The following is a 13,934-nucleotide window of genomic DNA, read 5'->3' as shown; positions in this document are numbered from 1 at the left end:
TCTCTTAGTTGTGGTTGTTTCATGTGTTGTCGGACCCTATAGCCCTGTTTCTACAGGGATCAGTGCTAGGACGACAGCTGTTCACAATATATGTTCATAACCTGGAGGAAGGAAGTGAATGCACTATAGCCAACTTTACAGATGACACAAAATAGATGGAAAGGCAAGTTGTGAGTGGGATACAAACAGTTTGCAGGGAGATATTGATTGGTTTAAAAAGTTGGCATATGGAATATAACATGGCAAAATGTGAGGAATGCTGCAAAACAATGGAACTTGTGGGGTACTTGAAACACAGAAAGCTAGCACGAAAGTTGCAACAAATAGGCAGGTAGGTGAATAGAATGTTGGCCCTTAGTTCAAGGGGGTTGGAGTATAAGAGAAGGGAAGTCTTACTGTAACTGTACGCGGTACTCATCAGATCACATCTGAAGACGTAAGCAATTTTGGTCTCCTTATTTAAGAAAAGATATTATTTCACAGGAGGCAGTTCAGAGAAGGTTCGCTAGGATAATCCCTAAGATGAAGGGACTGTCTTATGAGTAAATGATGAACAAGTTGGAACTGTACTCATTAGAATTTAGAAGAGCAAGAGGTGATCTCATTGAGACATATAGGATTCTTAAAAGGCTTGACAGGGTAAATGCTGAGCAGATATTTCCCCTCATAGGAGGGTCTGGAAGTAGAGGGCATTGTCTCAAAATTAAGGGGTGCCAATTTAAGACTGAGATGAGGAGAAATTTCTACTCTTAGAGGTTTATGAGCTTTTGGGACTTCTTACCACAGAGAGCTGTGAGGACAAAGTCCTTGCGTATAATGAAGACTGAAATCGATTCTTGATTAGTAGGAGAATCAATGGTCATGCGGAAAGGGCAGGAAAATGGATGTGAGGAATATTGGATCAGCCATGATCCTATTGAATGGTGGAGCAGGCTCAAGGGGCTGAATGGCCTACTCCCACTCCTGTTTTTTGTGATCTAGCCCTTACCCCCATACCTGTTCACCCCCAACCCCAGTTTTTCATACTCATGCGACCAGCCCTCACACCCATTCAAGCCCAGCATTGATTCTTATATCGTCCATGAACCCTCCATGCCACCCCCCCCCACTCACCCAGTATGCACTATGGCAGACCACAGGATCCATGTGGAGATAAAACACTTCATATATACGGACTTTAGCTGTCACCCTTCCCCCCCCGACAGTGAAAAAGGTAATATTCATAAAATCCATTGAAATATCATAAATCTCCTCAACTGTTCATGAATTATGCAAACTAATTGGCTTCTAATCCCATGACAAAGGGAAAAGGACCTGACGGAGGTGTATAACATTATGATGGGCGTAGATAAAGAGGACAAAAAGACACTTTTTCAAAAGGTAGACGGCTCAGTAACCAGGGGATATCAATTTAAAATAAGAGGTAGAAGACTGAGGTGAGAGTAAGGGAGTTTTGTTTCACTCAGAAGGCGATGGGAATCTGGAACTCACTATCTGAAAGGGTTATTGAATCAGAAACTCTCATAATATTCAAGCAGCACTTAGATATTCACTTTATTTTTATTCACTCATGGGACATGGGCGTTGTTGGCTGGGTCAGCATTTATTGCCCATCCCTGGTGACTGTGGAGGAGATAGTGGTCAGCTGCCTTCTTGAACTGCTGCAGTTCATGCTGTGGGAAGACCCACAGTGTTGTTAGAGAGGAATTTCCAGGATTTTGATCCACGGACAGTGAAGGAGAGGCAATGTATTTCCAAATCAGAATGACAAGTGGTTTGGAGGGGAACTTGCAGGTGGTGGCGTTGCATGTATCTGTTGCCGTTGTCATTCTAGATATAAATGGTTGTGAGTTTGCAAGATGCTATCTAAGGAGCCTTGGTGAATTTCACTCGCATTGCCACAGCCTCCAGGACATTGGGCCAAAAAGCTGGTAAATGGGTTTAGTGTAGTCAGACCTTTGATGACCAGCATGGAACACAGTAGGCTGAATGACCTCCTGTGCTGTAAACATCAGTGAGACTTCAGCACCCAGGAACCACCCACCATTTTGAAAGACCTGAAGAGTCAACTCGATTGTGCAAAAATCCTTCTCCTACTACCTGGACTGCTTTCATCATCATCGCCTTTCACCCTAGCTTTATTTTGCTTAACATTGACTGGAGATAGAAGCTGCGACGTTATGATGTGCAAGTGGCCTTAGTTACTGCTCTGTGGCTAGCAGTGGTAGTCAGCTATTTTAGAAAGACATTCATTGCAGCTCTTGAGGCACAGTGGTAGTTCCCTACCCCTGAGGCAGGAGGCCTGGGTTCCAGTCCCACCTGCTCTAGATGTGTTTAATAACATCTCTGATCAGATTGATTCAAAAACAACTTCAGCAATTCTCAAAGCTTAATGGTAAAATGTGCTGGAGGAGGAGGAGGAGGAGGTATATAGTAGGAGGTATGTAGACTTAAATGATACCTGAACTCCAACTGTTACATTCTGAAGACAGATAACACAGAGATTGAATCATTTGGAATTTAAAAGATTCAGGTGATTGAATTATTAAGGGGACAAAGAAAGGGAGATTGGGTGAAGATATTCCTGCTGCTTAGGAAGTCTAAGTGCCATAGTTTAAAACTTAGAACCAGATTTTTCAGGACTCTGATTAGGAAACACACACCAGGTGATAAATGTTTGGAACTCTCTTCTGCAATCGACCATTGTTGGCCAGAAGTATTAAAGGGTCTGGGACAAAGGAAGGCAAATGGAGTTCGGTCACAGACCAACTTCATTGAATAGTTTGACAAGTTTAACGGGCCAAGAGGCCACCACCTCTCCCTATGTTCTGTGGTGCATTCCTGTGTTGTTATCTTCTGTGTTGTAGCTTATCACAGGTAAAGCCATATTGGGAAAAGCTTGAGACCTTGGAACATTAATGTTATTTTGATGAACACACAGCCTCTAGAAGGACAAGGCTGGTCCTGGGGATGACCACCACATACAAGTACCTCTTCAAGTCATACACCATCCTGACATAGAACCACATTGCCATTTCTTTATCAGTGCAAGGTTAAAATCTTGGCTGTCCCTTCCAAACAACACGGTGGGTATACCTGCACCACATGCATTACAATGGTTAAAATCATAGTCATAGAGATCTACAGCACAAGAAAAGGGCCTATAGCCCATTGCATCTGCGCAGTTTAAAGCAGCCACCAAATTATTTTAAGATAACAAGGTGTACAGCTGGATGAACACAGCAGGTCTGGCAGCATCAGAGGAGCAGGAAAGCTCACGTTTTGGGTCTGGTCCCTTCTTCAGAAAATTTTCCTGCTCCTCTGATGATGCCTGGCCTGCTGTGTTCATTCGGCTGTACACCTTGATATATCAGACTCCAGCATCGGCAGTTCCTACTATCTCTCACCAAATTATTCCAATCATATTTTCCAGCACTTGACCTTGTGTGCCTTTGCATTGTAAGTGTGCATCTAAATACAGCTTAAATGTTATGAGGTTTTCTACTTCTACCACCTTCACAAGCAGGAGTTCCAGATTCCCACCAACCTCTGAGCGTTTTTCCTCACATCTCCTCTAAACCTCCTACCCCTTACCTTAAATCTATGCCCTTGGTCATTGACCCCTCCATCAAGGGGAAAAGTTTGTTCCTGTCTGCCCTATCTGTACCCTTCATAATTTTATACATTTTCATCATGACCCCTCTTGACCTCCTTTGCTACAAAGAAAACAATCCCAGTCTGTTTAGTCTTCATAACTGAAATTAGCCCAGGGAACATCCTGGTAAATCTCTAATGCACCCTCTCCAGTGCTATCAAATCCTTTCTATGATGTGGATTCCAGAACGGCACACAGTACTCTCACTGTGGTCTAACCAATATTTTATACAACAACAACAAAAACAAAGTTGCTGGAAAAGCTCAGCAGGTCTGGCAGCATCTGTAAAGACAAAAACAGAGTTCATGTTTTGGGTCCAGTGACCCTTCCTCAGAACAGTTCTGAAGAAGAGTCACCAGATCGGAAATGTTAACTCTGTTTTTTCCTCCGCTGATGCTGCCAGACCTGCTAAGCTTTTCCAGCAACTTTGTTTTTGTTCCTGATTCACAGCATCCACAGTTCTTTCGGTCAGCGTTTTATACAGTTCAAGCATAACCTCCCTGCTCTTAAACCCTACGTTTCAACTAATAAAAGCAAGCGTCCTATTTGCCTTCTTAACCAAGAAGGCTACTCTTCACCACCTTCTCTGACGTGATCAGAGATAAGCAATAAATTCTTGGCCCAGCCAGCAACACCCACATCCCATGAACAAATAAGGAAAATTGCACTTTCATAAAAACAGATGCAGGAGGCAACCAGCACAATGACTAGTAGCTACTGAATGTCAATGTATTATCAACAAAAGTTCATTTTTTAAACAAGACTTTTATTGAAAAGAAGTTCTACTAAATTTGCATAGAACTTTGGTCAGACCATACAGTGTGTAACACATAAGGGTCTGGTTTCTGAGTTCTTGAAAGGATATAGAAAGGATGTAGAGGACTGGAGAGGTGCAAGACAGATTCACAAGGATGAGCAGTTGTGACTATCAGGGAAAAGAGGCTCTTCACTCTAGTATAAGATAAGTTTTATAGGGAGATCAGACAGGAATTCAAAATTGCAAAAATGTTTGAGAAGGTATGAATGCAGAGAAGATGTCTCCATGTGTGAGGGAGATCAAAGTGAAGGGCTTTATATGCAAAAGCAAAATTCTGGGGATGCTGGAAATAGGAACAGAAAGTGCTGCAGAAACTCAGCAAGTCTGGAGACAGAGAAAGAGTGAATGTTTTGAGTCCAATATGACTGCTCCTCAGAACAGAGAACACTCCCGAGACTGTTGCGACAAAGTGTGTCCAATTATGGGCACCACATTATAAGAGAGAATGCAGAAGCGATCTCCAAAAATGGCTCCAGGAATGAGAAACTTCAGCTCTGAGGACAAATTGAAAAATTTGGGACTGTTCTCCTTGAAAAGAAGGCTGAAAGGAGATTGAGGTTTTTAAAATCATCAGTGGTCTGAATAGAGTAGATGGAATAAAGCTGTTTCTGCCTGTAAAAGAAGCAAGAGCAAGATGGCATAGGTTTAAAATGATATTCAAATGAAACAAGAGCAATGTGAGAAGAACCTTCTTCACACTGCAAGTAGTCAGGATTTGGAATGCACTGCCTGGAGATGTGGTGGAGGCAAGTTCAGGTGAGGTATTCAAGAGGACAGGGATGTACGTAGTTGTAATGCTGTGCAAGAATGTCAGGAAAAGTCAGGAATTGGGCACCACAAAGTAGGACCGGACTAGATAAAAGAGCTCATGCAGTCACAATGAGCTGAATGGACACCTTCTGCGTTGTAATGATTTTGCGAACAGTCATGTTTAGACTCAATGTTAACTCTGTTGCTCCTTCCACAGATGCTGCCAGACCTGCTGAGTTTTTGTTTTCAGCAATTTCTGTTTTTATTAGCCATAAGTATAGCACAGTTACAAATAAAACCAGTCATCAGTTCAAAAGAAACGTCTTTCCCCAGAGAGTGGTGATAATGTGGAACCAGCTCCCACAACGAACATTTGATGCATTTAAGGGGAAGCTAGATCAGCACATGATGGAAAATGAAACAACGATATGTTGATAGAAGGTAACAAAGAAGAGTGGGAGGAGCAGGCTCATGTGGATCAGATGGGCTGAATAGCCAGTTCCTGTGCTGTGAGATCAATGTATTTCTTTGCAGTTTCATGCAGCTGTATTGGAACTGGTGTCAATCTATGCAGAGAAAGGTTCAATGTGTCGGGAGAATGTGAAAGGGTTAATGATTTTACAAAAGAAATGCGAATTTGAGAGAAGCAACTGCTCGTCATTCTAATGCCATCATATCTCTCTTTCGAATGTTGCCATTCCAATGTATCAGTGGCCTGAGTGAGTTCATTATTTATACTAACAGATGAGCCTTGTCTCCATATTGAGAGGGAGAAATAAAATGAGAATAAAGGTTCATTAATTCCATAAAAGCACCAAAAATCTTGCAGGAGAGAGGTTGGATGAATTATCCATCGCAAAATTGTGGCAACATCTTTCAAGAGAGGGTAGAAAGGGGTTAATACCCTTAATGAGGAGAATAAACACATGGATGAATACATGAATAGGAGAGGAATAGATGAATATGAATCCTGTAAGTGAAGACAGTTTCAAATTTGGAAGGGCAAAATGTGTCAAAACAGGCTTGGAGGGCCTATGCTGTATGTTTGTTCTTTGTTAATATTGAAAGAAACTGATGTTTGGAAAGCTTGAAATGAAAGTGATACAGAGAAACACAGGAGGAAGAAATGAGAGATGGAGCGAATGATGGAAGCTATCAATGGAGACAGATGGGGAAAGACGGAGACTGAGTTAGATGGCAGGAAGGGAGAGCTATAGTAAGTGAGAGGAAGGACAGAGAGAAAGGAAGAAAGACTGAGAAATTTAGAGAAGAAAGACAGAGTGTGTGAAAGAAAGAGAAGACAGAAAGGAGGAGCAAGGCACATGGAAAGCGAGTAAGGTCAGAGTGAAAGAGGGAGAGAGGAGGACAATGAGAGAGAAGAGGAGAGGAAAGCCATAGCATGACAGACAGAAAGGGCACACAGAGAAAGAAAGAAGAGGGACCAAAAGGGAAAGGCAGGTTGTTTGAGAGGCAGGGCAAAGAGAGAAGACAAAGAAGGGAAGCAGAAAGGCTGGGTGTGAAAGAGAAAGAGAAACTGAATTTCGGCTGAGGGGACAGGAAAACAGAGAAGATGGAACTCAGGAGTAGGCCCTTCAGCCCCTCAGACCTGTTCCTCAAAGTCTTTTTCTGATGCAGTGGCAGTGAATGCCAGAGGATAATTCTTGCAGTTTGATTTCCTTATTTTCATTCATATTGAGCCTCGTCTATTCTTCATCAACACTCCCAGTGGAGTACCTTTAAAAGGAGATGGGGAATAGCAGGTAGGAGTTGATTGCTAATCTCTTTCAATGCACGCCCTCCAACTTTTGGCCCTTGTTGGTAATTCTACTTTTGGAGATTCCACATGTAAGCTGTGTGTGGGTGAGCCACGATATATTTGGGAGCTGAGTATTATGTGATAATGAAGAAATGACTGAGCAATGTATCTCTTGTTTTTCTTCATTTGCGCAGTTCATTACAAGCTTCATTTTCTCTTGCAGAGATGAGAAACAGAGAGGCCACCTTCACAATGACTTTCAACTACGAGAGAGATTAGTCACCGCTTTACACATCTTGCAGCTTCTTCGTGAATAATAATGGGAATGGGACTCGAAGGCAATCTTGCAAGATCTCTCTGAAGAATCATAACTGCATTCCAAAATAAACAGAGCTCAGTAATTGCGGTGTGCTTTAGCAGGAGTGGACGCGAGAGCATTGGTAGTTTGTTGCATTCCTCGAGTCTCGGGGATTTTCTGGCAGCAGATATTCAAGAGTCCCCTTTTAGCCATCTGAGGAAGCAAAAACTATGAGGAGGGACACTACTCCCTTGTGCCGAAGCAACAAGGTCAGGAGAGTAACCAGAGGCTCTTGACTCCACAACAAACACCTCCTGTGGGACACTGCATCTTCTGGGACAAGCAAGACCCCCCACGAGTCCTGATCCAGGAAAAGGGGAAGGGGTTGGCCACTGGGAAGAGGGAAGAACCCATCTGGCGTTTTGTTTTATATATATTTTAACTTTGACGCCCGCCAAGGTTTGGCTGAGGCCATGTGTGTTTGGGGCATATTTATAAGCAGCCGCAAACGATTTGCTCTCCTGCGCCATTCAGAAAGGGGCCCTCATAGGAGTTGGGTCTCCTGAGCTGAGACGTGACTGCTGAAGATCGAGGATTGAAATTTCCGAGGAGGTAGCCAGGCGTCAACTCCTCCAACTTCAGTCAGAACCCCCTTTTCAGGAAGGCCCCCAAACCCAAGCAGGTTACCATCTCCAGGGGTCTGTCAAAGCATCCACCCCCCCACCCCCAGCACCAGTTTGCTGCAAAAGCCTTCCCCTCCCAGCCGACTCCCTCTTCCATCCCCGTCCTGCAGCTGGTCATCTTTACTCCTCATCGCTCGAAGGCGATGCTGCGGCGAGATGTCTGGGGACGGAGAGGAAGAGCTGTGCCGAAACGCGCTAACGCTGGTCCAAGAACTGTGCTTCGACATCCGGGAAAACCGCAACAACGAGAAGTGCATCGAGTTCTCCTACCTCATGCGCGACCGAGACCGGACACGCCACATTGAGACAGGTAACAGAATAGCAAGGGAAACTGGGCTCACGTTATCAAAACTAACTGCACTGCTAACGCAGCATGGGGCTGGAGGAACACAGCAGGCCAGGCAGCATCAGAGGAGCAGGAAAGTTGAAGTTTTAGGCTGGGACCCTTCTTCAGATCTTCTTTCCTGACCAAGGGTCCCAACCCGAAATGTCAACTTTCCTGCTCCTCTGGGGCTGCCTGGCCTGCTGTGTTCCTCCAGCTCCACACTGTGTTATTCCTGACTCCAACATCTGCACAGCTGTTTGTTCTGGGACGTGCTAACCATAAGATATAGAAGTAGCAGGAGGTCATTAAACCCTCTCAGTCTTCAATACCATTGAATTTTTTTGGGGCTTGCTCTTAGAGATATTTGATTGGTTTTACTCTGCATAACTCTGTGAATCTTTCTCTTCTTTTTACCTGTAAGTAAGGTGGTCAGTTAGCTCCATTGGCAAGTTTGTGGTGCAGAATGTCGCCAACAACATGAGTTCAAATCAAAACTGAAAGCACTACTGACGCAGTAAATCAGGAACAAAAACAGAAGTTGCTGGAAAAGCTCAGCAGGCCTGGAAGCATCTGTGGAGAAAGAAAAAAATCAGAGTTAACGTTTCAGGTCCGGTGATCCTTCCTCACAATGTTAATTCTTTTTTCCGCATGGATGCTGCCAGACCTGCTGAGCTTTTCCAGCAACTTCTGTTTTTGAACATGAGTTCAAACCTTGTACTGAGTGAGGTCATGAACATCATGCTCCAGTAATCACCCTCCAGTCATACTCACCACCAGTCGCCTTTCTGTCTCTAATGAGAGAGTGGTTCTGTGGTGACTTTACTTTCCAATGGGATATGGAATTCACTGTCAAGGCCAACATTTGTGACCCATCCCTCATTGTCCTTGAACTAAGAGGCTTGCTAGGGCCATTTCAGAGAGTAGTTATGAATGAACCACACCATTGTGTCTGTGGAATCACATGCAGGCCAGACAAGGTAAGGATGGCAGATTTCCTTCCCCAAAGAATATTAGTGAATCAGTTGGGTTTTTACAATAACTGATGATAGTTTCATGGTCACCATCAATGAGGCTTGCTTTATATTCCAGATTTATTTATTAGCCAAGTCTAAATTTCACAGGATGCCATAGTAGATTTTAACCCATATATTGGAGCATTAGAAAACACCTGTAATCGAGTGCCACAGCTATCCCCTCCTTGATCTGAGCACAGATAATCAAGATTGAGACACCAGTGCCGTTCTGAAGGGGTGCAGTTCTGCTGGATGTGCTGTCTTTTGTGTTTGACATTAAACTGAAGCCTCATCTGCTTATTCTGGTGGTTGCAAAAGATCCTACAGCACTATTTCGCAGAAGACCAGGAGAGTTGTCCTCAGTTGACATGACTTTGGTCACCTTAATTTCTCTGCCCCTTTACCCATTCCAATCTGTTCTCCCTCTGAACTGATGGCACTCCATGCTGTCAGATCCAACCCAGACTTTGTAATTAAGTCTGCCAATAAGGCTGGTACTGTTATTGTCTGGTGTGCCGACTTCTACATTGCGAAGGCTGAGCTCCAGCTCTCAGATACCTCCTCCTATTTCCCTCAGACTATGACTTCATCATGAAACATCAGACCATTGTGTCCACAATGGTCACTGGTTTCATCTGGCTTTAAGCTCATAGTCTCCCCACACCACACAGCCTGCTTACACCTCCTTCCTAGCAATATCTAAGGAGCAACAAGGGCAGGTAATGCTGTGACACATGAACTCTGATGTCAACCACAACCCCCCAACCAGCCTGTGGGAGCTGCTCCCTGTCACGGTTGGCACAAAAGACTTAACATGATCCTCAATGTGGCTGCACGTTAACACACAAACACACAAACACACACACACACACACACACACACACCATTCACACACTCTCTCACACACACACACACATACACACATACTCTCTCTCTCACAAACACACATACACACACACTCTCACACATACACACATACTCTTTCACAAACACACATACACACACACTCTCACAGATACTCACACACAAACACACACTCTGTCACGCACACATACACACTCACATACATTCTCACGCACACTCTCTCTCACGCACACTCTCTCTCACACACACACACACACACACACACACACACACACACACACCCAATGGAAGGAGTTACTCTTTGAAATAGCAATGACTTCAGATTCGATCCAGACTTATATCCTGTAAATGATAATCACATTTCCTTACCTTGTATAACATATAAACTAGTCTTAAGCTGATGCAACTTGTCATCTTATTACTATGTAATAAACTGCTTTTTGTTTCTAAAGTACGTGCTTCTTCTGCTGAAGTCTCATTGGTGGTTAATCCTTTGCCACTTAATGCAACTAAGTCCTGTTGACTAGAATTACTAGAGGATTTGGTGGCAGCATTTCTACTCAAGACCTTTAATGTGAGTAACTTACAAAGCTTCTCCTTGTAACAAGGTGCCATCTGCAAGCTGTTCTTGCAACAGTCTAGATAGTGGGATCCTTCTGTGCACCTGATCTCAAAGGTTATATAGCATGAGATAGTAGAGTGGTGGATGCAGCTCAGGATGCGCTGTCTGGCTGTGGAGCTCCTGAGATGGTGTGTGTTGAAAAGGCAGCAGGTCGAGGGCTGGTCTGGGCTATGGCCCTTTTCTGCCTGCAGGGTGGGGATGGAAGGCATGGGTGCAAATGTTTGGTGTGAAAGTAGGAAAGCACTTACCATGGGTGTATTATTGAGTTCAGACTGTTTGGTTCCACAGGGAGGGTAGGGTTAAATTCTGCTTGAGCCTTGCAAGGCTGCTGCAAGTGGTGTATAGGGGTGAAGAGAGTCACACCTTGCATAACACATAGCATTCTGCCACCCTTGTGCCACCTGGTCCCTTTACTGGCATTCATCACTGGTACCACTCTCGAAGTGGGTTGAGATTCTTTTTTCTTTTTCATCTTGCTGCGAGAAAGCACGTTGGTTGGACAGTGGGCTGCAGAAACCTTTAAAATCTCATCGTCTCCAGCTCTTTTGCCGGACGAAGGGAACGCACAGATACTATCAATAGTCAAGCTGTTGTGACAGCTTTGGTTAGGCCACTTTTGGAACACTGCATTTAATTCTGGTCTCCTTGCTGCAGGAAAGATGTCGTTAAACTTGAAAAAGTTCAGAAAACATTCACAAGGATGTTGCTGAGGTTGAAGGCTTTGAGCTATAGGAAGAGGCTGAATAGGTTGGGGGTTATTTTCCCTGGAGAGTTGGAGGCTGAGGGCTGACCTTATAGAGGTTTATGAAATCATGAGGGCCATAGATAGAGCGAGTAGTCAAGGTCTTTTCCCAAGGGTAGGGTAGTCTAAAACCTGGGGGCATAGGTTTTAAAGTGAGAGGGTAAAATTTAAAAGGGACCTAAGGGTCAGCTTTCTCATGCAGAGGGTGGTACGTGTGTGGAATGAAATACCAGAGGAAGTGATGGAGACTGGTACAATTACAACATATAAAAGGCATCTGGATGGGTACATGAATAGGAAGGATTTAGACAGATATGGGCCAGATGCTGGCAAATGGGACCAGATTTATTTAGGATATCTGGTCAGTATGGACACATTGGACTGAAGGGTCTGGATCCATCACTGGACAACTCTATGACACTACAACTGGTTGGGTGAGATAGGCAGGCAGCAAGTGCCTTGATTCTTGGTCAGTGACAAGAGACTGCCAGTCAACAGCTGCTCTCGGCACTTTGCAATAAGTGGGAGGAGAAATCGCTCCATGCTCCCACTCCTGCACAAGTGCCCAGAGTCACGACAAGTGACAGCATCAGATCACCAGCTTCCTGGGTATTACAGCATCATGAGCTGCTGATCTGTTTTAGGTGTTAATCAACAGCGATGAATAATGGTCAGGACAGTGCAGGAAAACTCCTCAACTCTCAATGTAGAGGGTAGGCAGGGCCTATGCGTTTAACATTTAATCCAAAACATAGCATCTCTAGCAGCGAAGCACTCCTTCAGTACAGTACTGGCCAAATTTTTGAGCTACAATTGGGGCTTAAACCCATTACCTGTCTGGCTCAGAGACAAGCACTTACCAGTCAGTCAACACGCAATTTGATGCCACAGCCATAGAGTCATGGAGATATACAGCACAGAAACAGACCCTTCAGTCCAGCACGTCCATGCCAACCAGATATCCTAAATAAATCTATTCACACTTGCCAGCATTTGGCCCATATCCCTCTAAACCCTTCCTATTCAGATACCCATCTAGATGCCTTTTCAATGTCATAACAGTACCAGCCTCCGCCACTTCCTCTGGCAGCTCATTCCAAACACCCATGACTTGCTGTGTGAAAGGTTGCTCCTTAGGTCCCTTTTATATCTTTCCCCTCTCACTTTAAACCAATGCCGTCTAGTTTCAGACTCCCCTGCTCCGGGAAAATGTTCTTGCCTATTTACCCTCTCCATGCCCCTCATGATTTTATAAAACTTTATAAGCTCCTCCCTCAGCCTCTGACACTCCAGCGAAAATAGCCCAGTCTACTTAACCTCTCCCTAAAGCTCAAACACTGCAACCTCCTCGTAAATCTTTTCTGAACCCTTTCTAGTTTCACAACATCCCTCCTGTTGTGGAGGGGGAGACCAGAATTGTAAGCAATACTCCAAAAGTAGCCGAACCAATGTCCTGTACAGGTGCAAAATGACCTCCCAACTCCTGTGCTCAATGCACTGACCAATAAAGGCAAGCATCCCTGACACCTTCTTCAAAAATGTTTCCCAATTCATACTGCACCCAATTTATGGCATTCAAAAAATTACTCCGTCATGATTAGGAAAGTGTTGAGAATATTTCTTACCTAAGCAGAAGTAGCCCTAGATAACAGTCATTAAATTAATCGTGCACCTTATGAGGTTTTATACAAAAAGAAGCAATTCTTTCATGGGATGTGGACTTCCAAGGCTGGCATTTGTTGCCCCATTCCCAATTGCCTGTAAATTGAGAGACCTGCTGGGCCATTTCAGAGGACCAGAGATTTCAGAAGATCAACCACAGTGTTGTGGCTCTGAACCTATCAATAAATTGTGTGCTACAAATTAAACAACAACGCAATTGCCAGTCTAACAATCACCAGATGTTACTCATTCAGCCAGGACTACAACATTTCATAGAGTGATAGTGTTCTCCAGCACAGAAACAGGCCCTTCAGCCCTTCAGGTCTGTGCAAGTCAAAAACAAGCACCTAACTCTTCTGATCGTATTTCATGCATTTGGCCCAGGGAAATCGTATACTTGGCATTGCAAGTGCACATGTTTTGAGGGTTTTGCCTTTATCACTCTTATAAGCAATTGTTCTGCAGCAACTGATTCAGGCTACAACCAAGTTAAATTAACAGTTTGCACTTTACTCATTAATACAGTCCCTTAAATTAAACCCACATTCTGCAACTATTCGTAATTCTGACTGAGAGAGTCGCGGTACTCTGTTGGGCACACAGGCCATGTTTGTCCAGTTGTAATGCGTGTTTCTTAGCACATCTAAATACTCAGCTAATGTTTCATTAAGCAGTTTTCTGTAGCGATCAATCAAGTGCGATGCGGCCTTTTAATTCCTATTCAGTCATTTGTCAGACACTTAATTA

General features: G+C 44.0%; 1 protein-coding gene across 5 annotated transcripts in view; it reads left to right on the top strand.

Annotated features, from left to right (window-relative positions):
* The window catches only part of syt3 (synaptotagmin III), a 120,208-nt gene that overhangs the window by 44,529 nt on the left and 61,745 nt on the right, over positions 1–13,934 (top strand). For 4 of the 5 annotated variants that reach the window (XM_059640454.1, XM_048520991.2, XM_048520989.2 and 1 more), the window contains exon 2: positions 7,202–8,269. In XM_059640454.1, the coding sequence (XP_059496437.1) occupies positions 8,116–8,269 (154 nt within the window). In that variant the 5' untranslated portion in view covers positions 7,202–8,115. Of the gene's footprint in view, positions 1–7,201; positions 8,270–10,613; positions 10,736–13,934 lie in introns of those variants that run through there. The other variant, XM_048520992.2, reaches the window with a different exon arrangement.

Source organism: Stegostoma tigrinum, chromosome 38, assembly GCF_030684315.1.
Source record: "Stegostoma tigrinum isolate sSteTig4 chromosome 38, sSteTig4.hap1, whole genome shotgun sequence".
In the NCBI taxonomy this organism is placed as follows: domain Eukaryota; kingdom Metazoa; phylum Chordata; class Chondrichthyes; order Orectolobiformes; family Stegostomatidae; genus Stegostoma; species Stegostoma tigrinum.
The sequence above is the reverse complement of the archived record's forward strand: the minus strand, read 5'-3'. Positions and strand labels throughout refer to the sequence as shown.